At 42.0% G+C, this 25,449-nt stretch overlaps 1 protein-coding gene and 1 long non-coding RNA gene across 4 annotated transcripts in view; both read right to left on the reverse strand.

The window, feature by feature from the left end:
• LOC126215129 (1,5-anhydro-D-fructose reductase-like) overlaps positions 1-6,426 on the reverse strand; it is a 50,768-nt gene extending 44,342 nt beyond the window's left edge. The window contains exons 1-2 of one of the 3 annotated variants that reach the window (XM_049941791.1): positions 6,307-6,426; positions 1,407-1,581 (exon numbers count right to left, since the gene is read on the reverse strand). In XM_049941791.1, coding sequence (XP_049797748.1) covers positions 1,407-1,581; positions 6,307-6,383 — 252 coding nt within the window. In that variant the 5' untranslated portion in view covers positions 6,384-6,426. Of the gene's footprint in view, positions 1-1,406; positions 1,582-5,620; positions 5,744-6,059; positions 6,181-6,306 lie in introns of those variants that run through there. The other 2 variants (XM_049941792.1, XM_049941793.1) reach the window with 2 other exon arrangements.
• A 1,674-nt stretch (positions 6,427-8,100) lies between these two features.
• LOC126215044 (uncharacterized) lies at positions 8,101-8,746 on the reverse strand. The gene is made up of 3 exons (XR_007542077.1): positions 8,637-8,746; positions 8,372-8,482; positions 8,101-8,212 (listed from the first exon to the last, which is right to left on the reverse strand). It is a non-coding gene; the product is annotated as an uncharacterized LOC126215044 (long non-coding RNA).
• Between the last annotated feature and the right edge of the window lie 16,703 nt (positions 8,747-25,449).

Genomic DNA, 25,449 nt, shown 5'->3' on the forward strand with positions numbered 1-25,449 from the left:
TCTAACAGGGCCTACGTTGGTGCCTCTACAAACGACACTATGTAAACTGGCTCACTACGAAGATGTGACCAACAAAGTTTGTAAGTATCCTTTCAAACAATGTACACACATAATACTATAAAAGACTGGCTACACTACCATGGTCAAGCCTCTTCTGGAGTGTGACGTGGCATGGGAGTCTTGCCAGATAAGTTTGGGGACCACTGAAAAACTTTAAATAGGGCAGCTCATTCTGTAGTATCACAAAACAGAGGGAGGAAGTCAGGATATGATAAGCAAATTGGAGTGCTACTCATTTAAACAAAGCCATTTATCATTGCACTGAGTTCTTTCCACAAAATTTCAGTCACCAACATCCTTCTCCAAAAGACATAATATTTTGTTGACTCTCCCCTACATACAGAGAAATGGCCATCATGATAAAATAAGAGCAATTGGAGCTCAGTTGAAAAAAATTAAGGATACATTTTCCCACATGCTATTAAAGAGTGGAACAGTCTACAAACAGTCTGAAAGTGGTTCTATGAACTTCCTGCCAAACATGTTGCTGGTAATCAAGTTGTATTTATAACAAAAGATTTCAGACACAATTTTTACTCTCCAACTGCAATGAACTGTTGATAAATTTCACGAGTGAGTGAATAAATCTACAATGAGGCTGTGCTTGAATATAATAGGTCACTGTTTAGTAGCTGTATAGTAGCTGGTAGCTGTTTCACTCACTCATTATTTCAGTATATAAGTGAAGAAATTAGTGTAGTGTTTGCTAAAGGTAACAACAAAAGACTGCAAGAGACTAAACACACACACTATTGCATTTTAATTAGTATCTCAATATTCTGCAAAACATTTTAGCTTCTTGTTCAAAGACAATTTTACTACAATTGCATTCAGTCAACAACTATGGAAAATGGCATCATATCAAGTGCACAACTGCATCAATGCCCTAAAAATTTAATCTTACTATAACTAATCTGAAAAATAACCAAGAACACTTACATCCAAAACTAAATATACAAACTAAAAGAATTATTACACATTGGACCCATTTCACATCACTTTATTTACTTATAAAAAATGGAATTATCCTTGTTTTTATAGCAACAGACAGGAGGAGTAGATTATGTACTCAGCTGTACCATATTATTTATATGTAAGTGAGATACACTGTATTTTCGTAATTGTTTCCAAAAATTTCTATCATACATTCACAACTGAAAATAAATCTTGTAATTTTCTATGGAGAATAAATAAATAAAACACACAAATTTTGGCTTTACTCCAGCTCAAACAAACATCACACATTTTACACCTCAAGCCAAAGGTAATACATTAAAATATATTATATTTTTCTGCAATTTGTCTCTTGCAGCAACAAGTTTCAGAATAAACTTCAGTCACCTCACCTGCCAGGTTCCTAGGCCAACAATAGGCATTTTATGCCCATTGAAAAATGTCACATCATCCAACTTTGGCGCCATCTTTTTTGTGACAAATGTGCTACTCCAAGCAACGCTGGAACATCCACCCCACCAGCAACTGGACTGCTGGAACTTGTGAGCAGCTGCTGAATTTAGCCCACTGCAAGATAACAGTATATTACATAACCCACTCATCTACTAATCCACAGGATGCAGATGCTTGACAGTCTTATCATGTTTACTGTGGCAGTAACTTGAGTTACTGCACAGATTTAACACTAGAGTCATTGACCATCAAGTGGATACATTTTAGGAATCATCCCTACCTCCAGTTTGAACGAAATTTTGCACAAATGTTCACTAAAACATGAAATCAACCTATGAAAAATCTGATTCTGGATTAAAAAAAGAAAAATTTTTGGTTTTACAAGTGATAGGCAGGTTGCATAATTTCATGCAAGCTGTACGATATTTTAACCCAACTTTAGGACAGATTAAAACAAACTAATGGTCACCTATGGTGGATACCTGGATCAAATGCACAACTTTTTGTTACCAACACACAGTTAAACTTGCAAGACTACACTGTTCGCCATTTTCATGCTGCAAGTTTGGGAAAAAACAGCCATGGCAAGTTTTCAAACTTTGGTGACTGCGATAATTTGATGAACATATGTTTAGTGTCCTTTACTAGCTCTGCAGAGAAGTTAGCATTTACCACTGCTAACAACTTGCAGTAATCATTTGTGTATATTCTAGAAGAAAAATCTTAAGGAAATTAAAATCCAGGGAGAAATTTTATGATTTGTCTTGGACATTTTAATTCTGCCAGAGATGGCAAAGGACTTGTAAGAGCAGTTGGAGAGAATAGATAGTGCCTTGTTGGTTATAAGACGAACATCAAAAAATGTAAATGAACAGTAATGAAATATAGTCAATTTAAATCGGATGACGTGAGGGAATTACAATTAGAAAATTTGACACTAAAATAGTAGATACAGAATTCAGACTGAAATAGCAAGGAAAGTATTGGGTCAATGGAAGCGTCTGATTCCACCCATCAGCTTTGACTTGTGATGTAAGGCTGCTGTGGTGCGTGACGTCATGACGGCACGGAGTTTAGTGTTTGTAGGTGTCGTTTTGATGTGATCGGTGGTGCTCTCTGGTGGTGTTAGTGTGATGTTTCTGGTTTAGTTTGCGTGTGTGGCGTGTTTATAGGTGGCATATTTTTCTGGTCGGTGGTTCTCTCAGGTAGTGTGTTTATGGGTAGCATGTTATGTGGCGTATGGGGTTCATTTGCGTGGTAGCATTGCACGTGTGTGGTATCGGTGGTGACTGTGCTTTCAACGGAATATTGTTCAGCGAGTTAACGATTTTGGTTTTGTTATGTCGACAATATTGTAGTCTTTTTCCTGTTCATCATGTGTGAATTTTGGTAACTTGCTTTGTTTATGTCTTTGATAGGTGTGGATATGACTGACAAGGTCAATAGCTTTCAGGTGTCGTCAAAGAGTGGGGACAGTGTGTTGTCTCTAACAAAATTTCTTCAGCTATTCAGCCTGTTGGCTGAAGTCGTGTTCAGTGTGTTTTGAAGAAATGAGGCTTACTCAAGTTCTGGCGGCTCGGACCAGGGAGAGCTATATGTGGAAATGTCTTAAGGATAACAGGTCAAGGGAAGTGTTAGATTCCAGTTTTGATTTTCTAGGTGTTTTTTTGTGGTAGGGTTAAGTGTGGTGGTGGTCAAAGTTTTGAGATTTATAGTGTGGTATCAGTGGTTGCTGTTGACCTATATAGGTTCGATTCCAATTTCGATTTTCTTGGTTTTATTAATTAATTAATTTATTTTTTTGTGGTAAGACTTTTTTTGCTAATATTTGTAACCTTTTTCTTTCTTTTTCTTTAAATATTTGTATCTTTTATTTTTTCCTGATTTGGTTAATTTTTAAATTTCTTATTTTTTGTTCCTAAAAGTTTTATTCTTGCTTGTTTATTCACTTTTTCTTTGTATTATATGTAAGTTTTGTTAGACTAAATGTTCTTTTTGCAGTAATTTGATTTAATTATCAAGTGACTTTGGATTTAGCAATTGATTTAGTATCGGCATAATTCCTGCCAGCAGCCGCGGTTATATGATTGAAATTTCCAAGATTTCTAGTGTGGTATCGGTTGTTTCTGTTGACCTATATAGGTCAAAGGAAGTGATCGATTTCAGTGGATTTTGTGTATAATGGAATTTGGGAAGGTTGTGATGTCTTGTTATTTTAGTGTTTTTTGTCGTTTAGTGTAGTGGTATGTGTTTATATTTAGTTTGTCCTGACCCAAAAACCCCCAATTTCCCCTGCTTGTCCTGTTAGTTTCATTATATTTTTGGAAGAATATCTGTTTGGTGGTTTTTCAATCTATTTTCGTGTTTGTTGTCATGTTTACATGATGGCGTCATAGGAGCGGTATGGGAGTTGTTGTGAATGGTCTTTTCGTCATATTGGCGACGTCACTGGTCAAAGCAGAGGGGTGGAATTGGACGCTTCCGTTATCCCAAAGTATTTATGAAAACTAGAAATCTGTTAGCATCAAATATAAATTTCAGTGTTATCAAGTATTTGGCAGGAGTTGTATAGAAGTGAAATGTGATTAACAAAAATCACAGAGAAGAACAGAACAGTAATTTTGAAGTGTACTTTGTAGCAGTGGTTATGCAGAGGTGAAGTTTCTTCCTCAGCATAGACTACAATGGAGCTACATCAAATCAGTCTTTGGACTGAAGGCTACCGCCACCACCAGCACCAAATAGTCTTTTTGACATGGGACAACACAGCAGCAGATGTACTCTTGATATCCTAAGTACTCACTATGTAACCAAACATATCCACGAAAACCAGAACACCATCACATACATAGGGTTAATTTTTTACCTTGCTTCCATAATTAGGCAGTTGGATGGCTATTTGAATGTACACACCTCTAATCTTGGGTAGCATATGAAAATCTCTGTGACAGCTCAGTGTATACTTCAAACCTCACCCCTTTGCCACAGAATAGGAATACTGTTTATTTACAAAAGTTGTTTCTCTGGCAGGAAACAATAATTGGGGAAAAGAAGAAACTTGATGTTCCATCAAAAGTGAAGCTATTACAGATGAGGCAAAAGTTTTGAATGTGCAAGGACACGGTAAGAAAGTGGATTGACAGAAGTCTTCGATACTGTTTCATCAACCAAACTGCCATCTTTTAATCTAACCTAGACATCAGGCTACACCACTAATCAGCATGACATCACATCTAACATTTTGTATTCAGTGTCACTGGTTTCGCCAACTCCCAAACGAACGGTCAGCTTCCAGCCTAATCAAGGCCTTGGGCTATGCTACAGACCAATCTGTCAAAACCTACATTGCAAAATGTAATATTTATCACACAAGAAAGTTAGTGTCAGTGTTCTGTCCTTATCCTTTTTGGGTACATATGATGTTACATGTCAGATTATTGTGACATTACAGTACAAAGCCAACATCAGGTACCAGTAGGTTCAGTTGGCCCAAGCAACTCTCCATGTCATTTTAAAGGCTATCATCCCAGCTTCCACATTAATTTTGAGAATGTTGGAATATATTAAAGTTGGACTGTTGAAGGCCTACTGGGAAACCCTTTTTTATAACTGTGGATCTAATACATTAATGAGTATACAACCTACAACCCACATGTAGGCTACATCACTTGTTTGGTTACACGTATTACTTTTCTGTCTTCATTTTATTTATCATTGTCTATATGTTTGGGTAATTTTTACAGGTGACAAAAATGACAGTCGTCTACATAACACAGTAAAAACACTTCAACGATCATCTTGATGTAAACTACTTCAATATAGAGCTTGGCGGAGATCTTTGGGTACACATTCAGATTTAACCTGGTTCCTGTCTCCAGGCTTGTAATATTGATGAAATGCATTAAAATATATTACACAATCCGAAAATTATTTGTTGATATGAAGGATTATATTCTGTCACAAACATGTCTACTGATTATAGGGGAAACGACATTAGGCCCTGATTATCAATGCACTTTGAAAACTAGCCGCCGCACTCACTGCCCAACTAAATCATATAAGTTCTACAGTTTAAACATATGTACAAAAAAGTGACAAACTGCGTGGAGTTAAATTAAAAATTGTAGACCCCATTATTTCGAAGGGATATTACCCTATTTGTAGAACTGCTGAATTCTTGGTAAAGATAATAAATACGTGACGATGATTTTCTCTGATTTCATTTGAAACTGCTTATCAGCAATTACATAACATCAGAACAGTCTTGTGCCAAACAGAACGTATTCTCCAGCAGCAGCAGAAGAAGAAGAAGAAGAAGAAGAAGAAGGGAGGAAAAAAGAAACCGGTTTCACGTGACTCCTCGCCCGGGTGCGGAAGATGCACACTTGACAAAGAATTCATTCAGGCTGTCTGAAATTTGCTTACATTTACGTAGGCCACATTCGACTTACATGGCCTACTCTCGAAGTAGTACAAACTAGACTAAATATCGCACTGCAAAATTCGTTTCGAATTGGGGGGGGGGGGGGGGAAGCAATTTGAGAAAACTAGTCGCTGCAGGTAAACCAAAACGCGCTCTAAAGGAAACGCACCAAATATTTTCACTTCTACAAAAGCACAGCACCCCGTCCTTCGCACTTTTCAGAAGTGCTGATTACCACTGCACCGTCAAACACTTTCAAATTATTATGTCAGACACTCTTTTGTTTATTCGCGGTGTTGGGCAGCAATTAGCTGCCAACGTAACGAATCTGATTCAAGACGGAACAACGAAATTTTGCTGCTCTCTTACAATTACTTAAGTGAATTTAAAGTGGGAAATGTTAAAGATTATCACACCTTCGCACTCCGCAATTTGTCCAGCCAGTTATATGAACGAGCTTAGCAACTGAGTTCTTCAAATGCAAGGCCACCATCTATATAGGTTACTTCCACTGTAAAGACAATCGCCTACTGTACTAGTGGTGGGCAGGAAATCGCGTATCTGTTAGAAATCGCAGTGACTGAGAAGTCACAGATATCACAGTAGCAACTTTACAAAATCTAACTGCGATTTCAGTCACAGTTAGCAGTCGCAAGTAGTATTTCACATTCAAAGACGTGAGCCATCTATTGGTCGAATTTAGCACTGCTTTCTGCGATTTCAGTGACAAGTCGCAACTAAGAGTCACAAGTAGCTACTAAAAAGCGCGGTTAACAGTGGCATCTGTTGGCCGAAGTTCGTACTACGTCCATCTCTGCAGTACGCTATGGAGTCTAACTGCGATTTCCGTGACAAGTCGCAACTAAGAGTCGCAAGTAGCAGCTAAAAAGCGCGGTTAACAGTGCCATCTGTGGGTCAAAGTTCGTACTACGCCCATCTCTGCGGTACGCTATGGAGTCTAACTGCGATTTCCGTGACAAGTCGCAACTAAGAGTCGCAAGTAGCAACTAAAAAGCGCAGTTAGCACTGCCATCTGTTGAGCAAAGTTCATACTACGCTATTCGCTACCGAGTCAAACTGCGATTTCTGTGACAAATCGCAACTAAGAGTCGCAAGTAGCAACTAAAAAGCGCAGTTAACATACTTTTCCTAGTGTCATCTGTTGACCGACGTACGTACTTCGTTATGAGAGCCTTGTGCCTCACGAGATCGATGTGCTGTGTGTGCATATGAAGGGCTTATTTCAATAGTGGTACAAGTCCATTTTTGTTAATTTTGAGATATAGAGTCGTAAAGTTACATGAGCGCTGAAAAATCTGCAGTTGAGATACCAGAAATATTCAAGCATATGGCTTCTTGCTAGAGATGAACCTTTATTTATGTTTGTTTGGATCACTAATTTCAGAAGCATTATAGACAGAAAAGTGGAGGTAATGGACTTGTACCACTATTGAAATAAGCCTTTCATATTATATGACGACATGCACATTCAGCATCAGTTATGGTTGGTCAAATACTGCTGTGACTCTGAATGTATTATATTAATAAGAAGCAACATTGCCGTTTTCTCCTGAAAATATCAAGTAACGTAACAAATGTGTTTGATTCTGCTTCCAATATGACAGTTTTGGTTAATACTCCACATGCCTACAGGACTTTGCAATGTTAACACAGCAGAACTCAGACATCTGTATAAGTGTAGAGAAATGAAAACAGTCATATGAATGCCTCACTTTTGTTATGACACAGTTCAAGACTCGGGAGAAAAGTTTTACACCTGGTGTTCTACATGGCAACTTCACACACAAGAACTTTTTGCCGACACTACTACCACCTACATAAGTAAGCTTTTCTTGTGTTACTTTCAAGTAATGCACTTAAGCTATTCCTGATTTAACTGGAAGATCTGTACTTCCCACTTTCATATCAACAGCCTCAAAATGCATATTGTAGACTTCGGGATATGTTACAGGTCAGTGTCACACCAAGATTGTGGAGAAACGGGGCGGGGGGGCATGTCGCTCTCCAACAAGTGTTTACCAATAAGTAAGTGGCGGAAAATTATGGGTATAGGACGGCTTAAACATGTGGAAAATGAGATTTTTATTATTCACTCACTGTATTTGACATTTATTATTCCTTTAAAATCGCACAACAACTTCGATAAAACACAGCTTAATCATTAACACACTTATTTCACAATTGTTTCACTTTTAAACTGCAAATCCTCTAAGAGCTGTCTTGAATCTTCACGAGTCCCTCCCAACAGCCTTGATGTGGATAGATACGTACAGCAACCAGTAATCAGAGTCAGAACTGTGTCTGCAAAAACACAAGGATTATTAAACAATTTTTGCTGTCATTAATTACTAGAAATATAATTGACGGAGCAGATTGCTAATATTTGCTATAATGAATATCACATTTGCAAGAACGATCTCACTGAAGTAATTAAGTCCATCGAAACGCTTAGAAACTAACCTCTCGTCTGACGAAAACGGTCTAAAGATGCAGTGGCAATTTCTTCAGATCTGTTGACAATGATATTTTCAGTTATCACTTTACTGAGTGACTGAAATGTAGTTCAGGTACCTGTGAACATAACAATATGTTAGAATTCATTTTCTAAATACGAACTATTACGGTACTGTACGGCTACTTACATATTAATTACACTATTAATATTTTCACAGTTGTTTCTTTAATACAAAATTAAAGCCAACGGAAGAAAAAACGTAAAACATACTTGCCAATGACAGGTTTGTTGCGATGCAATTTTCCGTGTTGACAGATGTAACTTTTTCATACAGTAGTAAGTCGCAGAAATCGCAGGAGTCACAGAAATCGCAGAAGTAGCAGAAGTCACAGAAATCGCAGAAATAGCAGAAGTCACAGAAGTAGCAGAAATCGCAGAAGTAGCAGAAGTCACAGAAGTAGCAGAAATCGCGGAAGTAGCAGAAATCGCAGAAATAGCAGTGGCGGAGGGATACACGACCTATGTTCCTTAACTGCGACTCTTAACTGCGACAAATCGCAGTTAAGAATAGCAGATACTGAAAAGTAGCATTCACAGAAATCACTGATATCGGAAAATCGCAGTTTAGCCCATCACTATACTGTACCATACTTCAACTGTGAAGTAGTCGACCGCAATTGCGAAATATATTGTAACATTGCCTACACTGAAGATTCATGTAATACACCTTAGATAATTAACAAGCAGTGAAATATCCATACGAAAAAAAATGACTGTCACATTCGAAATTTACTATTTAAAACGATGACTTGGCAACGAAAAATTATTCAACGTAGGGGGCTGTGCAGATTGATAATGCATTGCAGTGTTCAGCGGATTTAAACAGTATACGGAATTTTCATCAGATCTTCAGACTGCTGTGAAGGTCATTTCATCTTCTACAGTCAAAGTACGATTTCAAAGTTCCGAGGCGCGTCGGAAAACCTTTCGAATTTGGCAGTTCACATGCGTAAATCTTACTCCGCATGTCACCTAAAACGCATAGCAGATGTAACTTACTTTGTAAACACTTATTAAAGTTTCTCGTTTGCATATTAACGGTTGCAAGTTGGCAATATGATTGTTTGTACGCCTCTTGAGTGAGTTGTCCATTGTAATTTTGTATCTTACCATTCGTATGGACTCAGTTGGGCTACATAGAGAGAGTCGAACATATTGTAACTAGCGCACAATCCCGGCTCCTTGATTTTTACGAGATATTAGTCATCACTCGTCCTCTGTAGTCTTCCAAATGCTCAAACTTCAAAATTCACCATGGTCTTCGCACTGTACGACACGTCGTTGGGTTTAAATGTTGTTCATCAGTCGAGGGTTTGTTACCTTACCATCAAGACAGATTACAACTCTGCGGCCAAACAAATGTGTCTGAGCCTGTCACTGAAAACAAAACCATTTCCCCAGAAGTGTTGAAAAGTTTACTTACTTGTAAAACGCTTCGCACTTGTCTGTTTAGCGTTTTAATAGCTGCTTTATTTTAGGTAGTCCCTTATATCTGAAGGCCTACAATCGGAGAACTCTTGATTTTATTAAGTAGTTGTGTGAAAAATAATTTACATACGGTAATACACAACTAATTCAATATAAAAAATATACGTAGGGTACCGGTTGTCACGTAGGCCATGGTACTACGAGAGGCGTTCAATAAGTAATACAAAACATTTTCCTTCTCAGTCAATTTCGGTTGAGAAAATGCGAAACTTGAGGTTTGTGAAATATTCCCCCTTCACTCCCTATAGTTTCCAGAACTTCCGACGGTTAAAGTAAATAGAACTGTGTGTTTCCTCACCTCTCCTACGGTGGTGCTTGGTTTCATGGAGGTAAGAAGGTTTTATGTTGTGTGAATATCTTTGCTCCTAAGAGTATCTTTTAATCCCTGTGCTTTTATCCTATGAAGATTTTTGTTATTACTATGAGTAATCTTTTAGATATTAAAGGAAAAAAAGCATTATTACTAAAAGTGTTGTGTTCTTGCTACAAAATTACACACATCAAAAAAAGTTTTGCATCATCCCGGTTCCCAGAACTCCTGAAGATAGAAGTTGACTGCGGATATTGTATCACAGACACAGTCCCTTTGACTGTTGAGAGATGTTACTACACCCACCCAAAGATGTAAACAACCATGCTTGAGCAGCGCCTATTAGTCCGGCAACCGATCAGTTCCAGTCATTACACCAGGAAGGAGATACACAGCTTGTGTTGTCTGTAGTTCAAACATGCCTAGACGGTCAATACCGCGGTTCTATCGCGTCCGCATTGTTACTTTGTCCCAGGAAGGGCTCTCAAGAAGGGAAGTGTTCAGGCATGTCGGAGTGAACCAAAGCGATGTTGTTCGGACATGGAGGAGATACAATTAGATAGGAACTGTCGATGATACGCCTCGCTCAGGCCACCCAAGGACTACTATTGCAGTGGGACCGCTATCTACAGATTGTGCTCGGAGGAACCCTGTCAGCAACGCCATCGTATTGAATAATGCTTTTCATGCCGCCACGAGACGTCCCGACTCAAACTGTGCGGAATAGGCTGCATGATGCGCAATTTCACTCCAGACATCAATGGCGGGGACCACCTTTGCGACCATGACACCATGCAGTGCGGTACAGATGGGCCCAACAACATACCGAATGGACCACTCAGAATTGGCATCACGTTCTCTTCACCAATGAGTGTCACATATGCCTTCAACTAGACAATCGTTGGACACGTGTTTGGATGCAACCCGGTCAGTCTGTACGCCTTAGACACACAGTCCAGCGAGTGCAGCAAGGTGGAGGTTCCCTGCTGTTTTGAGGTGGCATTATGTGGGGCCAGCATATGGTGCTGGTGGTCATGGGAGGCGCCGTAACGGCTGTACGATACGTGAATGCCATCCTCCGACCGATAGTGCGACCATATCGGCAACATATTGACAAGGCATTCGTCTTTGTGGACGACAATTCGCGCCCCCATTGTGCACATCTTGTGAATGACTTCCTTCAGGATAACGACATCGTTCGACTAGAGTGGCCAGCATGTTCTCCAGACATGAACCCTATCGAACATGCCCGGCCCGCATCTCGTGGTCGTGCGGTAGCGTTCTCGCTTCCCACGCCCGGGTTCGATTCCCGGCGGGGTCGGGGATTTTCTCTACCTCGTGATGGCTGGGTGTTGTGTGCTGTCCTTAGGTTAGTTAGGTTTAAGTAGTTCTAGGGGACTGATGACCATAGATGTTAAGTCCCATAGTGCTCAGAGACATTTGAACCATTTTTGAACATGCCTGGGATAGATTGGAAAGGGCTGTTTATGGATGACGTGACCCACCAACCACTCTGAAGGATCAATGCCGAATCGCCGTTGAGGACTGGGACAATCTGGACCGACAGTGCCTTGATGAACTTGCGGATAGTATGCCATGACGAATACAGGCATGCATCAAAGCGAAAAAAGTGGTCCAACTAAAACATTCATATTTATTTACGTACTACACAAATATAATGAAAAATGGGGGTTCCTATTTAAAAAAAAAAAAACGCAGTTGATATCCGTTTGACCTATGGCAGCGCCATCTAGTGGGACAACCATAGCGACATCTGGTTTCCCCCCTCAAGCTAGACAAGTTTCGTTCTTTGTAATTTTTTCGTTTGAAGCTTATTTCGCGAGATATTTGGCCCGGTCACGATCAATGGACCACCCTGTAAACGTTGTTCGATTGCTTCTTTGAAACGTCAAAAGACGACATCACGTCTATAACAAAACACACGTCGCTACTTGCGAACATTTTCCATGATTGTGTAGTCAACTGAACAAAATTAATACAAATGCAGCTTTGCCCCTTTCGCTGCTCCACCATCGTATTTTCAAAACATTAGGACCCGAATATCAGTTTTTTAGGTCGACCTGGTATCGTGTTCCTGAAACTGAGCAGACGACAAAGCCTCTTATTGAGAATTTCCGTTCGATTGAGAATTTGCTAACTTCACAGGCAGCTGGAGCTTTCTATGCAAAATCAAAATCGAATGAACAACATCAAAAACAGAAGAAATATACAACAGAGGGGAGTAAGTTAAAGAAGAAAGGAAGTCGTACGTGTCTGTCTTGCAAGAAAGCTGGACATATTATCGCAAATTGCCGAAAGCGCATGGCCACAGAAGAAGTAAAAGCGACAGCTAACAACAATAATAATTCGAGTTCCAGTTTAAAAGTGAGCTTCAAACCAAATATATTTATAGCCACTAACTTGTCGTCTTCATGTCAATTTTGATAGTGCAGATTCTTGTATTTCGGACTCTGGCCGACACACCATATTGCATCAACTAAACGGCATTTAGCTACATTCGAAAAGTTTACGATTCCACAATGTGTACAGACAGCTGGCAAAGAAGTTATTTTTGACATGGGACTGGCAGTATTCATATTGAAATATTCATAAACAAAAGGTGGACACCCGCTTTGCTTGAAAATGTCTGGTATGTACACTATGTGATAAAAAGTATCCGGACCTCTTCAAAAACATGCGTTTTTCATATTAGGTGCATTATGCTGCCAGCTACTGCCAGGTACTCCATATCAGCGACCTCGGTAGTCATTAGACATCGCGAGAGAGCAGAATGGGGCGCTCTGTGGAACACAGATTATTGGGTATCACTTGTGCCATACGTCTGTACACGCAATTTCCACACTCCTAAACATTCCTAGGTCCACTGTTTGTGTGATAGTGAAGTAGAAACGTGAAGAGACACGTACAACACAAAATTGTACAGGCCGACCTTGTCTGTTGATTGACAGAGACCGCCGACAGTTGAAGCGGGTCGTAATGTGTAATAGGCAGACATCTATCCACACCGTCATACAGGAATTCCAAACTGCATCAGGATCCACTGCAAGTACTATGACAGTTAGGTGGGAGGTGAGAAAACTTGGATTTGATGATCGAGCGGCTGCTCATAAGCCACACATCACGCCGGTAAATGTCAAACGACGCCTCGCTTGATGTAAGGAGGGTAAACATTGGACGATTGAACAGTGGAAAAGCCTTGTGTGGAGTGACGAATCACGATACACAATGTGGCGATCCGATGGCAGGGTGTGGGTATGGCGAATGCCCGGTGAACTTTATCTGCCAGCGTGTGTAGTGCCAACAGAGTAACTGGTAGGCTGTAGTGTTAAGGTGTGGTCGTGTTTTTCATGGAGGGGGCTTGCACCCCTTGTTGTTTTGCATGGCACTATCACAACACAGGCCTACATTGATGTTTTAAGCACTTTCTTGCTTCCCACTGTTGAAGAGCAATTCGGGATTTCCCACTGTTGAAGAGCAATTCGGAATTTCCCATTGTCGAAGAGCAATTCGGAATGTTTTGGACTTCGTGCTAGGCCTCACCGACCAACATCGATACCTCTCCTCAGTGCAGCACTCCGTGAAGAATGAGGTGCCATGACCCAAGCAACCTTCCAGCACCTGATTGACTGTATGCCTGTGAGAGTGGTAGCTGTCATCAAGTCTAAGGGTGGGCCAACACCATACTGAATTCCAGGTTTACCGATGAAGGGCGCCACGAACTTGTAAGTCATTTTCAGCCAAGTGTCCGGATACTTTTGATCACATAGTGTACCTGATGGCAGACACCAACTTTTCTCTGTCCGTCATGCTACACAACGTGGATATAATGTGACTTACGATAACAAAGGTATTATCATTCGGCGACATAGTGAATTAGTCGCTGCAGGAAGACTAGCTGCTTCAGTATACATTATGAACATGCGAGTTCACAAGTAATGATTAACTTAGCGACTTCAGAAGAACAACTACAATGTTGGCTTGAGAGACTCAGTCACTAAGCTAAACGTCACATACGAGATGTGTTCTCTCATTTCGGTATATCACTTAAGTGCCCTGATACCGCATCGTTTTGTAATGGATGTGTTCTTGGCAAATCCCACTGTAAACCATTTAGCCATCACAGAGATCGTCCATAAACTGTCTGTGAATTAATCAATGCAGACGTTAATGGACCCTTGTCTGTTGACTCTATAAATGGTATTTGTTGCTATGAGATTTTCAAAGAGGATTATTCTAGTTTCGTTTGGATATATTTCATGCGAAATAAATCTGAAGTGGTTAATACGAGGGCTGTTCAGAAAGTAACCTCCGGTTGATTTAAAAAAATACACCAAGTTAAATAAAAATATTTTAATATATACATCTTACAACTACATCTTTGCACTATTTTTCTACATAGTCTCCATAGCGATTGAGGCACTTATCGTATCTCTTCACAAGCTTTGAAATTCCTTCTGCATAAAAATCACCCGCTTGTGCCTGGAGCCAGCCTGTGACCGCATCTTTGAGCTCTTCGTCGTCATCAAACTGCTGTGACCCGAGCCATTTCTTCAAATGCATGAAGAGTTGATAATCACTTGGCGCCAGGTCTGGGCTGTAAGGTGGATGGTTGATAACGTCCCACTTGAAGGACTCAAGAAGGGCCGTTGTTCTGCGAGCAGAGTGAGGACGGGCGTTATCGTGCAAAAAATCGATACCGGAAGTCAGCATACCACGGCGTTTGTTCTGTATAGCCCGTTGTAACTTTTTTATTGTTTCACAGTACACGTCTTGATTAATGGTCATACCACGTTCCATGAATTCAACCAACAACACCCCTTTGGCATCCCAAAACACCGTTGCCATCAGTTTTCTGGCAGAAAAATCTTGCGAGGCTTTTCTTGGTTTGGTAGGCGAATTTGAATGTGCCCACATCTTTGATTGTTCTTTTGTCTCAGGGTTCACGTACTTAATCCAGGTTTCATCACCGGTCACGATTCTGTTTAACAATGGTTCTCCTTTGTCCTCATAACGTGACAGAAAGTCTAATGCAGAGGCCATTCTTTGAGTTTTGTGGTGGTCGGTAACAATTTTGGGCACCCATCGTGCACAGAACTTACGGTAACCCAATCTTGCTGTCACTATCTCGTACAAGAGAGTCTTAGAAATCTGTGGAAAACCAGTAGACAACTCCGACATTGAGAAACGTCGATTTTCACGAACTTTTGCATCAACTGTCTGAACGAGTTCGTCAGTCACCAATGATGGTCTACCACTCCTCTCTTCATCACGAACGTTTTCTCGTCCACTTTTAAATAAACGTACCCATTCACGGACAACTCCTTCACTCATAACTCTTGGTCCGTACACGGCACAAAGCTCACGACGAATAGCTGCTGCAGAATATCCTTTGGCTGTAAAAAACCTTATGACAGCACGCACTTCACACTTGGCGGGGTTTTCTATTGCAGCACACATTTCAAACTGCCACAAAAACTAAACTAGCGCAGGTACGACGTTCACTCGACCACGGCTTGATGCCGACTGACCTGTTGAGTGCGTGAACGCACAGATGGCGTCGCTACTCCCCCCACAACCCGCACTGTGACCAATCGGAGGTTACTTTCTGAACCGCCCTCGTACTTTGAAAACATTTTGAAGGAGTGTGATGCTGTTGATCATAAGGTAAAAGTGTTTCGGTCTGACGGCGGAGGAGAGTTTAATTGTAACGTGGTAGCTGCTGCGCTATGAGACCATGGTACTGAGTTTCGTCTTCGTGTCCAGACACTAAAGAGCAAAGTGGTGTTGCTGAACAAGCAAATCGACATATAGTTGAATTAGCTCGCTCAGTGTTAACGTCTAGCACGTTACCTAAATCATTTTGGGCTCATGCACGTGATACAGCCGTTTTTCTACTCAAGCGTACTGGGAAGTCACGTGTTGAAGGTAAAACAGAGTTCGAATTGCGGACTGGCAAGTCGTTTAACAGCTTTAGCTATCTACGCATTTCTGGATCAAAATGTTTTGTCTATTTGCCAAAGAAATCTCGTTCTAAGTTCGATGACAAGGCTATACCTGGGCATTTCATTGGCTATGCGAATGACAAAGCTGGTTACAAAGTGCGGATTCCAGCAAAACATCCTGTGATGAAATCCCGCAATGTTCATTTTCAACCAGAAAAGCTATGTACAACGGTAAATTCGATTGAATTGGAATTTAATGCCGTACCTGAAGAAACAGGTAAGAAACATGAATCTACTATTGATGAGATTGAAACTAGTGACAAAGAATAATCGAATGAGCAACAAAATCGACATCCAGTTCGTGAAATACGTTCCCCAGTAAAATTTAGTGACTACGAATTATGATACCAGCCTCACCACTTCCATGAAGCAAATTCATTAGTTTGCCTGACAAAAGCAATTCATGAAGAGCTTGCACCAACAAACTTCAACAAACCTGTGGAAAGTAGTAATTCCAATATATGGTTTAATGCGATGAAAGAAGAAACCAAGGTATCTGAAGAAACTGATACATGGGACTTGGTAGAATCACAGTCTAACATAACAGTCGCGACACTCACTGCTGTGAAAGTTGTTGCCGATTGACAGATGGAGCGACACTAGCGCTCCAAGCGGCAGGTAAGGTGAACGTCAGATGCGTCGTAAGCATAATGTTTGTTTGCATCAATTTCCTACGTAATTTCCGAATTATTCTTGCCTCCAAGAGTTTGTGTAGTATCAGAAGGCATGTATGTTTCTAAAAATGATTCTAAAATAAGTGCAAGTATGGACAAAAACCATGAATAGAGTGGCAAGCTACAACACATTCGTGAAGAAACACTCGTGACATTGGAAAGAATTGCAGCTTACCATGTTGATATCAAAAGAATATAAACACACAGATTCACATGTAAGAAGCACAGACATGTACCTCTACATGCAAAAGCGATCGACAGCTCGTTTATCGTTCTGTAGGCCTACTGTGTTTGTCATTGTCGCCAGTCCCCACAAGTACGACCTTCATCTTTATATTATTCTAAGTGGGACAAGCAACTGCCAAATAGTGGGAGAAATATACTGAAAACATTATAATGAGCTGATTACATTACATTTCACGAAAAACCAAATGAATAATTTTCAAACAATCTGTCTGTAGGCATTTTCCTTGACCCATAATAGTTTCGCTCGAAGTCTAGCGATCTGCACATTCTGACACTTCACACGCTTTTGTAAGACACGAACAGCTGCACTTAATCTGACCACTTCATCGTTAAAGCAGGTCTGTGTTGATGATTCACACGAATCTGGCACTGATACATGGAGAGTTGAACTGGATGCTTCTGTGTCATACGACAGTTTTACAGCTTTAGATTGACTGTAGAATCTTTGTGGCAGTTTCCTCTTCATCATCAGCTGAGGTGGCTTATTTGGAATGTCAGACTCTGTGGGTACTGCATTCCACACGAGTTTGTTATTGTCTGCATTCATGAACTGGTTTTGTTCGAAATGTAGCGAACAAAACCTAATATTATTATACAGGTAAACTGGTTCTTTCTTCATAAGGTCTTCTTGTCTGCTATTAACTAGCGATTTTCTGCTCCTAAAACGAAACAGTCATCGTTTATACACATACAGTTTGCAAGTGAATCCTGACGATACAGTTTAGTAACATGATGGTATTTACCTCTCAGGATCCTTAGGAAACCTAAAAAAGACAGCTGTGGTGTCTTCTTCCTGTTGCTGCTGCAATTTATTGCGCTACAAAGACTCCCGATGATAAAAACCATTGTATAAATCAAAATAAACAATCACTATTCGCTTTCACGATCGCGCCGAACTCACAGTTCAACCTACCGGCCGCTTGGGGCGCTCTGGCGCTGAAGGCAACAAAATCGAGGCGAAGTGTCGCGACTGTTATGTTAGACTGTGGTAGAACTGCCTTAAGGACAAAGTGTTATCGATAATCGATGGGTACTTCGTATAAAATGTAATGATCGATCGATATCGTGCTGGTTTGGTTGTGCGCAGTAGGTTTCAACATGCCAGACTTGATTACGATGAACCTTTGAGTCCAGTTGCTCGTTATGACGCTATTCGTGCTGTAATAGCGATTGCAGCAGAAGAAAATTTGAACTTTGGTCAGCTCGACGTTATAAGTGCATTTTTATATGATGGCTTGGATACAGAAATACATATGCCTCAGCCAGGTTGTGTTTGTCGCCTCAAGAAATCATTCAATGGACTTACGCAATTACTTCGTTACTGGAACAATAAGTTTCATTCATTCATGACAAAAAATGACTTTATTAGTTCGACAGGAGATACTTGCATTTACATTCGACAACGCAAAACAGAAAAATTGCTGATTGCTATTTACGTCGACGATGGACTTATCGCAGGAACAACTGAAAGTGCAGTGCATTCATTTTTAGATATGTTAAAGACTGAATTCAAAATAACAGTTGGAATATTAGACTCATTTTTAGGTATGCAAATAGAGCAAGGAGAGTCTGTCTTGTTTATTTCACAGCGAGCATACACAAAGAAGATTCTACATCGTTTTAACATGGCTAATTCAAAACCATTAAAACACCCTGTGATAATGAAAAATTAGACAGTGAATATAGCAATACTCTTGACAGCAACATTCCTTATTGTTCGGCTGTGGGGTCATTGATGTGTCAGGCATGATCTACTTGTCCAGATCTCGCTTGTGCTGTTTCAAAAGTTACTCGATCTGTGGCCCTACCCACTTCTGATTGGAACGCTGTAAAACGCATTTTCAGATACCTTCGTGGTACTTCAGACTTAGGTCTCTTCTATACTTCATCTGACAGTAAAATTTCTGCTTATGCTGATGCTGACTTTGCTGGCAATACTAAAACAAGACGATCAACAAATGGTTTCGTTTCAATGATTGGTGACACGGCTGTATCGTGGACATCTCAACTGCAGAAATCAGTTGCACTATCCACCACTGAAGCGGAGTTTGTTGCTGCAAGTGAAGGAGCCAAGGAATTAGTACGGCTCAATAGACGGCTGTTGGAGATCTGTGGAAAAAGGAACACCCCCGTATTGTTAATTGACAATGAAAGTGCCATGTAATCAGTGAAAAACGCAGAGTAACACAAATGCTCTATTCACATATAAGTACGGTATTATTTTGTAGGGAACTTTGTCAAAATGGGGATATCAATGTACAATATGTGTGTTCTGAAAATCAACTTGGTGACATGTTTACAAAGCCTTTGAAATCAAACAAATTGAAAGCAAATAGGGCTTCGTAACTAATGTGTTTTGACTTCTTATTTTTTATTTAAAAGTTGTTCAGAGCACCACAGTTTGATTTGGGGGGAAGTGATAAAGTAAATAAATCGTAACTGTGTGTTTCCTGTGGTGTTGGTGCTTGGTTTTATGTTGTGTGAATTTCTTTGCTCCTAAGAGCTTCTTTTATTTTCCATGCTTTTACCCTATGAAGTTTTTGTTGTTGCTATGAGTCATCTTTTAGATATTAAAGGAAGAATATCATTACTGCTAAAAGTGTTGTTTTCTTGCTATAAAATTATATCCTAAGTTCACCCACAACACCGACAGGTGGCAGCGCATTAAGTAGCCTTGAAACTAGCCGCTAATATAAGTGCGTTACAATGAGAGAGCTGTCCTTGAGTTGTTTTTGGAGAAAAACCAGAGCATCGCAGATATTTATAAGCGCTTGCAAGATATTTACAGAGACATGGCTGTGAACAAAACCTCAATGAGTCGCTGGACGAGGCATCTGTCATCAGTAGCAGATTTAGAGTGGAGGGAGGGGGGGAGGGTCGAAGAAACTTAAGCTCGCACCCCCCCCCCCCACCACCACCCCCCACAGTGATGTGAGTCCACTTCTACAAATCTCAAATTAAACTTCATATTATCCTACTTTCTTAGTTTTGTACTGCCTACAGTCAATTTTCATCAGTTATCCTTACTTAGTACATCTTAAGTAGGTATAATATGTTACCAAATTGTAAATTTCTTCAAGAAGCTGTTTACGTGACAAGTTTCTAATCCACAGGCCACTCACTCGAGATGCAGCCATACACACGCCCATCGCTTGTGACTCCAATCCAGCGCCACCGCACGCCCATTACGTGGTCGCGTGTGGTATTTCAGGTATGAGTGTGTGGTTTGCGAGTAAGCGCGCAGCCCTGCCTTTGATACGAGGGTAATCCCAAAAGTAAGGTCTCCTATTTTTTTATAAGTACAGAACTCTGTTTGTGTGCCAGGTGGTCGCACTGCTGTGTGTAAACATGCGCACGCCGCGCTGTGTCTTGGCAGCCGTTGAGAATGGAGCTCCAGTTGGATGTTGCCGCCAAGTCCGAATTTGTGCGCAGTTATTCGGTTTTTGAACGCAAAGGGCACTGCGCCGATTGAAATCCATCGCCAATTGACGGAAGCGTATGGTGACTCGTGCATAGATGTCAAAAATGTTCGTAAGTGGTGTAGAGAGTTTGCAGCTGATCGGACCGAAATTCACGACGAACAAAGGAGCGGGAGACCGTCAATTTCTGAGTAGACATCTACATCTACATCTACATCCATACTCCGCAAGCCACCTGACGGTGTGTGGCGGAGGGTACCTTGAGTACCTCTATGGGTTCTCCCTTCTATTCCAGTCTCGTATTGTTCGTGGAAAGAAGGATTGTCGGTATGCTTCTGTGTGGGCTCTAATCTCTCTGATTTTATCCTCATGGTCTCTTCGCGAGATATACGTAGGAGGGACCAATATACTGCTTGACTCTTCGTTGAAGGTATGTTCTCGAAACTTTAACAAAAGCCCGTACCGAGCTACTGAGCGTCTCTCCTGCAGAGTCTTCCACTGGAGGTTATCTATCATCTCCGTAACGCTTTCGCGATTACTAAATGATCCTGTAACGAAGCGCGCTGCTCTCCGTTGGATCTCGTCTTTCTCTTCTATCAACCCTATCTGGTACGGATCCCACACTGCTGAGCAGTATTCAAGCAGTGGGCGAACAAGTGTACTGTAACCTACTTCCTTTGTTTTCGGATTGCATTTTCTTAGGATTCTTCCAATGAATCTGAGTCTGGCATCTGCTTTACCGACGATCAACTTTATATGATCATTCCATTTTAAATTACTCCTAATGCGTACTCTCAGATAATTTACGGAATTAACTGCTTCCAGTTGCTGACCTGCTATTTTGTAGCTAAATGATAAGGGATCTATCTTTCTATGTATTCGCAGCACATTACACTTGTCTACATTGAGATTCAATTGCCATGCCCTGCACCATGCGTCAAATCGCTGCAGATCCTCGTGCATTTCAGTACAATTTTCCATTGTTACAACCTCTCGATACACCACAGCATCATCTGCAAAAAACCTCAGTGACCTTCCGATGTCATCCACAAGGTCATTTATGTATATTGTGAATAGCAACGGTCCTACGACACTCCCCTGCGGCACACCTGAAATCATTCTCACTTCGGAAGACTTCTCTCCATTGAGAATGACATGCTGCGTTCTCTTACCTAGGAACTCTTCAATCCAATCACACAATTGGTCTGATAGTCCATATGCTCTTACTTTGTTCATTAAACGACTGTGGGGAACTGTATCGAACGCCTTGCGGAAGTCAAGAAACACGGCATCTACCTGGGAACCCGTGTCTATGGCCCTCTGAGTCTCGTGGGCGAATAGCGCGAGCTGGGTTTCACACGACCGTCTTTTTCGAAACCCATGCTGATTCCTACACAGTAGATTTCTAGTCTCCAGAAAAGTCATTATACTCGAACATAATACGTGTTCCAAAATTCTACAACTGATCGACGTTAGAGATATAGGTCTATAGTTCTGCACATCTGTTCGACGTCCCTTCTTGAAAACGGGAATGACCTGTGCCCTTTTCCAATCCTTTGGAACGCTACGCTCTTCTAGAGACCTACGGTACACCGCTGCAAGAAGGGGGGCAAGTTCCTTCGCATACTCTGTGTAAAATCGAACTGGTATCCCATCAGGTCCAGCTGCCTTTCCTCTGTCGTCTATTTCGATATCTACTATTTTGTGATCTGTGCGACAATCTAGAGAAGGAACTACAGTGCAGTCTTCCTCTGTGAAACAGCTTTGGAAAAAGACATTTAGTATTTCGGCCTTTAGTCTGTCATCCTCTGTTTCAGTACCATTTTGGTGACGGAGTGTCTGGACATTTTGTTTTGATCCACCTACCGCTTTGACATAAGAGCAAAATTTCTTAGGATTTTCTACCAAGTCAGTACATAGAACTTTACTTTCGAATTCATTGAACGCCTCTCGCATAGCCCTCCTCACACTACATTTAGCTTCGCGTAATTTTTGTGTGTCTGCAAGGCTTTGGCTATGTTTATGTTTGCTGTGAAGTTCCCTTTGCTTCCGCAGCAGTTTTATAACTCGGTTGAAGGTTGAGCAAAGCACGTGTGAAGATCGGCGGATCACCCTGTATGATCTCTGCACGTTGGTTCCTGAGGTTTCCCGAAGCACCGCTCACAGAATTTTAACGGAAACATTGAACTACCGGAAGGTGTGCGCAAGATGGGTGCCACGCTTGCTGACTGAGGACCGCATGCGGCAACGAGTTGATGCTTCCCGCGCATTTCTTCACCGCCTTGCAGCCGAACAGGACAACTTTCTGGACTCAATTGTCACGGGTGACGAAACCTGGGCATACCACTGTACACCTGAGACCAGGCAACAATCACGCCAGTGGCGACATCCTTCTTCGCCAAAGTCGCGGAAATTCAAACAAACACAGTCTGCGGATGAAGTCATGACAACTGTTTTTTCGGATCGGAAAGGGGTATTGTTGGTCGACTTTATGCCCACTGGGACCACAATTGACGCTGACAGGTACTGTGAGACTCTGAAAAAACTCAAACGGGCAATTCAGAACCGGAGAAGATGAATGTTCAGCAAGGGCATACACGTTCTGCATGACAACGCTCGCCCACACATCGCTCGGCAAACCGTTGCTCTCCTGCAAGAGTTCCAGTGGAACATAATCACCCACCCACCCTGTAGTCCTGACTTGGCGCCCAGTGACTATCACCTGTTCCCTAGGTTAAAAGAACATTTAGCCGGAAAGCGATTCAGCTCTGATGACGAGGTGAAAGAAGAGGTTCGTAACTTTCTGAACAGCGCGGCAGCGAGCTGCTATGACATGGGCATACAAAAACTGCCACAGCGTCTACAAAAATGCATCGACAGAAATGGTGATTATGTCGAAAAATAGCTAAATGTTCAAGCTGTAAACTGATGTAACCCATTGTAGAAATACAGTTCTATGTACTTATAAAAAAAATACGAGACCTTACTTTTACCCTTGTATATAATCGAACGCAGTAGAATGAGCTATCAACCTTTTTTAATTGTTATCACGGCATTCTTTTGTTTTTGTCATATTTGAAAAAGTAACATCGAAGCATAAACAACGAGGTCTTCGTTCATTTTTATTTACTGAAAAGAAAGAGAAAAGAGGGCAAATCGAGTGAGAACGAACCAGTATTAGCGGGAAACAATAGCAGCCACTTTTCATTGTCGACTCAAGTTCATCCGGTACATCCTTCTGATTATTTTGTATGCACCTAAACGAAACTCATATAAAGACGATTAGCTGAGTTCGTGACTCTTTTTATTCGGCTGCGTTCATTGGTCTTTCGGCCAGTGTGGAGTGGGTGGCTGTGGACTGGACTCTTGTGTCGATCCTCCTTGCCTGCCCTGAAGGGTCAGCGTGAAGTAATATTTAACGTAAATAATGTAATACACTCCTGGAAATGGAAAAAGAACACATTGACACCGGTGTGTCAGACCCACCATACTTGCTCCGGACACTGCGAGAGGGCTGTACAAGCAATGATCACACGCACGGCACAGCGGACACACCAGGACCCGCGGTGTTGGCCGTCGAATGGCGCTAGCTGCGCAGCATTTGTGCACCGCCGCCGTCAGTGTCAGCCAGTTTGCCGTGGCATACGGAGCTCCATCGCAGTCTTTAACACTGGTAGCATGCCGCGACAGCGTGGACGTGAACCGTATGTGCAGTTGACGGACTTTGAGCGAGGGCGTATAGTGGGCATGTGGGAGGCCGGGTGGACGTACCGCTGAATTGCTCAACACGTGGGGCGTGAGGTCTCCACAGTACATCGATGTTGTCGCCAGTGGTCGGCGGAAGGTGCACGTGCCCGTCGACCTGGGACCGGACCGCAGCGACGCACGGATGCACGCCAAGACCGTAGGATCCAACGCAGTGCCGTAGGGGACCGCACCGCCACTTCCCAGAAAATTAGGGACACTGTTGCTTCTGGGGTATCGGCGAGGACCATTCGCAACCGTCTCCATGAAGCTGGGCTACGGTCCCGCACACCGTTAGGCCGTCTTCCGCTCACGCCCCAACATCGTGCAGCCCGCCTCCAGTGGTGTCGCGACAGGCGTGAATGGAGGGACGAATGGAGACGTGTCGTCTTCAGCGATGAGAGTCGCTTCTGCCTTGGTGCCAATGATGGTCGTATGCGTGTTTGGCGCCGTGCAGGTGAGCGCCACAATCAGGACTGCATACGACCGAGGCACACAGGGCCAACACCCGGCATCATGGTGTGGGGAGCGATCTCCTACACTGGCCGTACACCACTGGTGATCGTCGAGGGGACACTGAATAGTGCACGGTACATCCAAACCGTCATCGAACCCATCGTTCTACCATTCCTAGACCGGCAAGGGAACTTGCTGTTCCAACAGGACAATGCACGTCCGCATGTATCCCGTGCCACCCAACGTGCTCTAGAGGGTGTAAGTCAACTACCCTGGCCAGCAAGATCTCCGGATCTGTCCCCCATTGAGCATGTTTGGGACTGGATGAAGCGTCGTCTCACGCGGTCTGCATGTCCAGCACGAACGCTGGTCCAACTGAGTCGCCAGGTGGAAATGGCATGGCAAGCCGTTCCACAGGACTACATCCAGCATCTCTACGATCGTCTCCATGGGAGAATAGCAGCCTGCATTGCTGCGAAAGGTGGATATACACTGTACTAGTGCCGACATTGTGCATGCTCTGTTGCCTGTGTCTATGTGCCTGTGGTTCTGTCAGTGTGATCATGTGATGTATCTGACCCCAGGAATGTGTCAATAAAGTTTCCCCTTCCTGGGACAATGAATTCACGGTGTTCTTATTTCAATTTCCAGGAGTGTATATAG

The sequence above is a fragment of the Schistocerca nitens genome, chromosome 12, assembly GCF_023898315.1.
Source record: "Schistocerca nitens isolate TAMUIC-IGC-003100 chromosome 12, iqSchNite1.1, whole genome shotgun sequence".
Lineage (NCBI taxonomy): Eukaryota > Metazoa > Arthropoda > Insecta > Orthoptera > Acrididae > Schistocerca > Schistocerca nitens.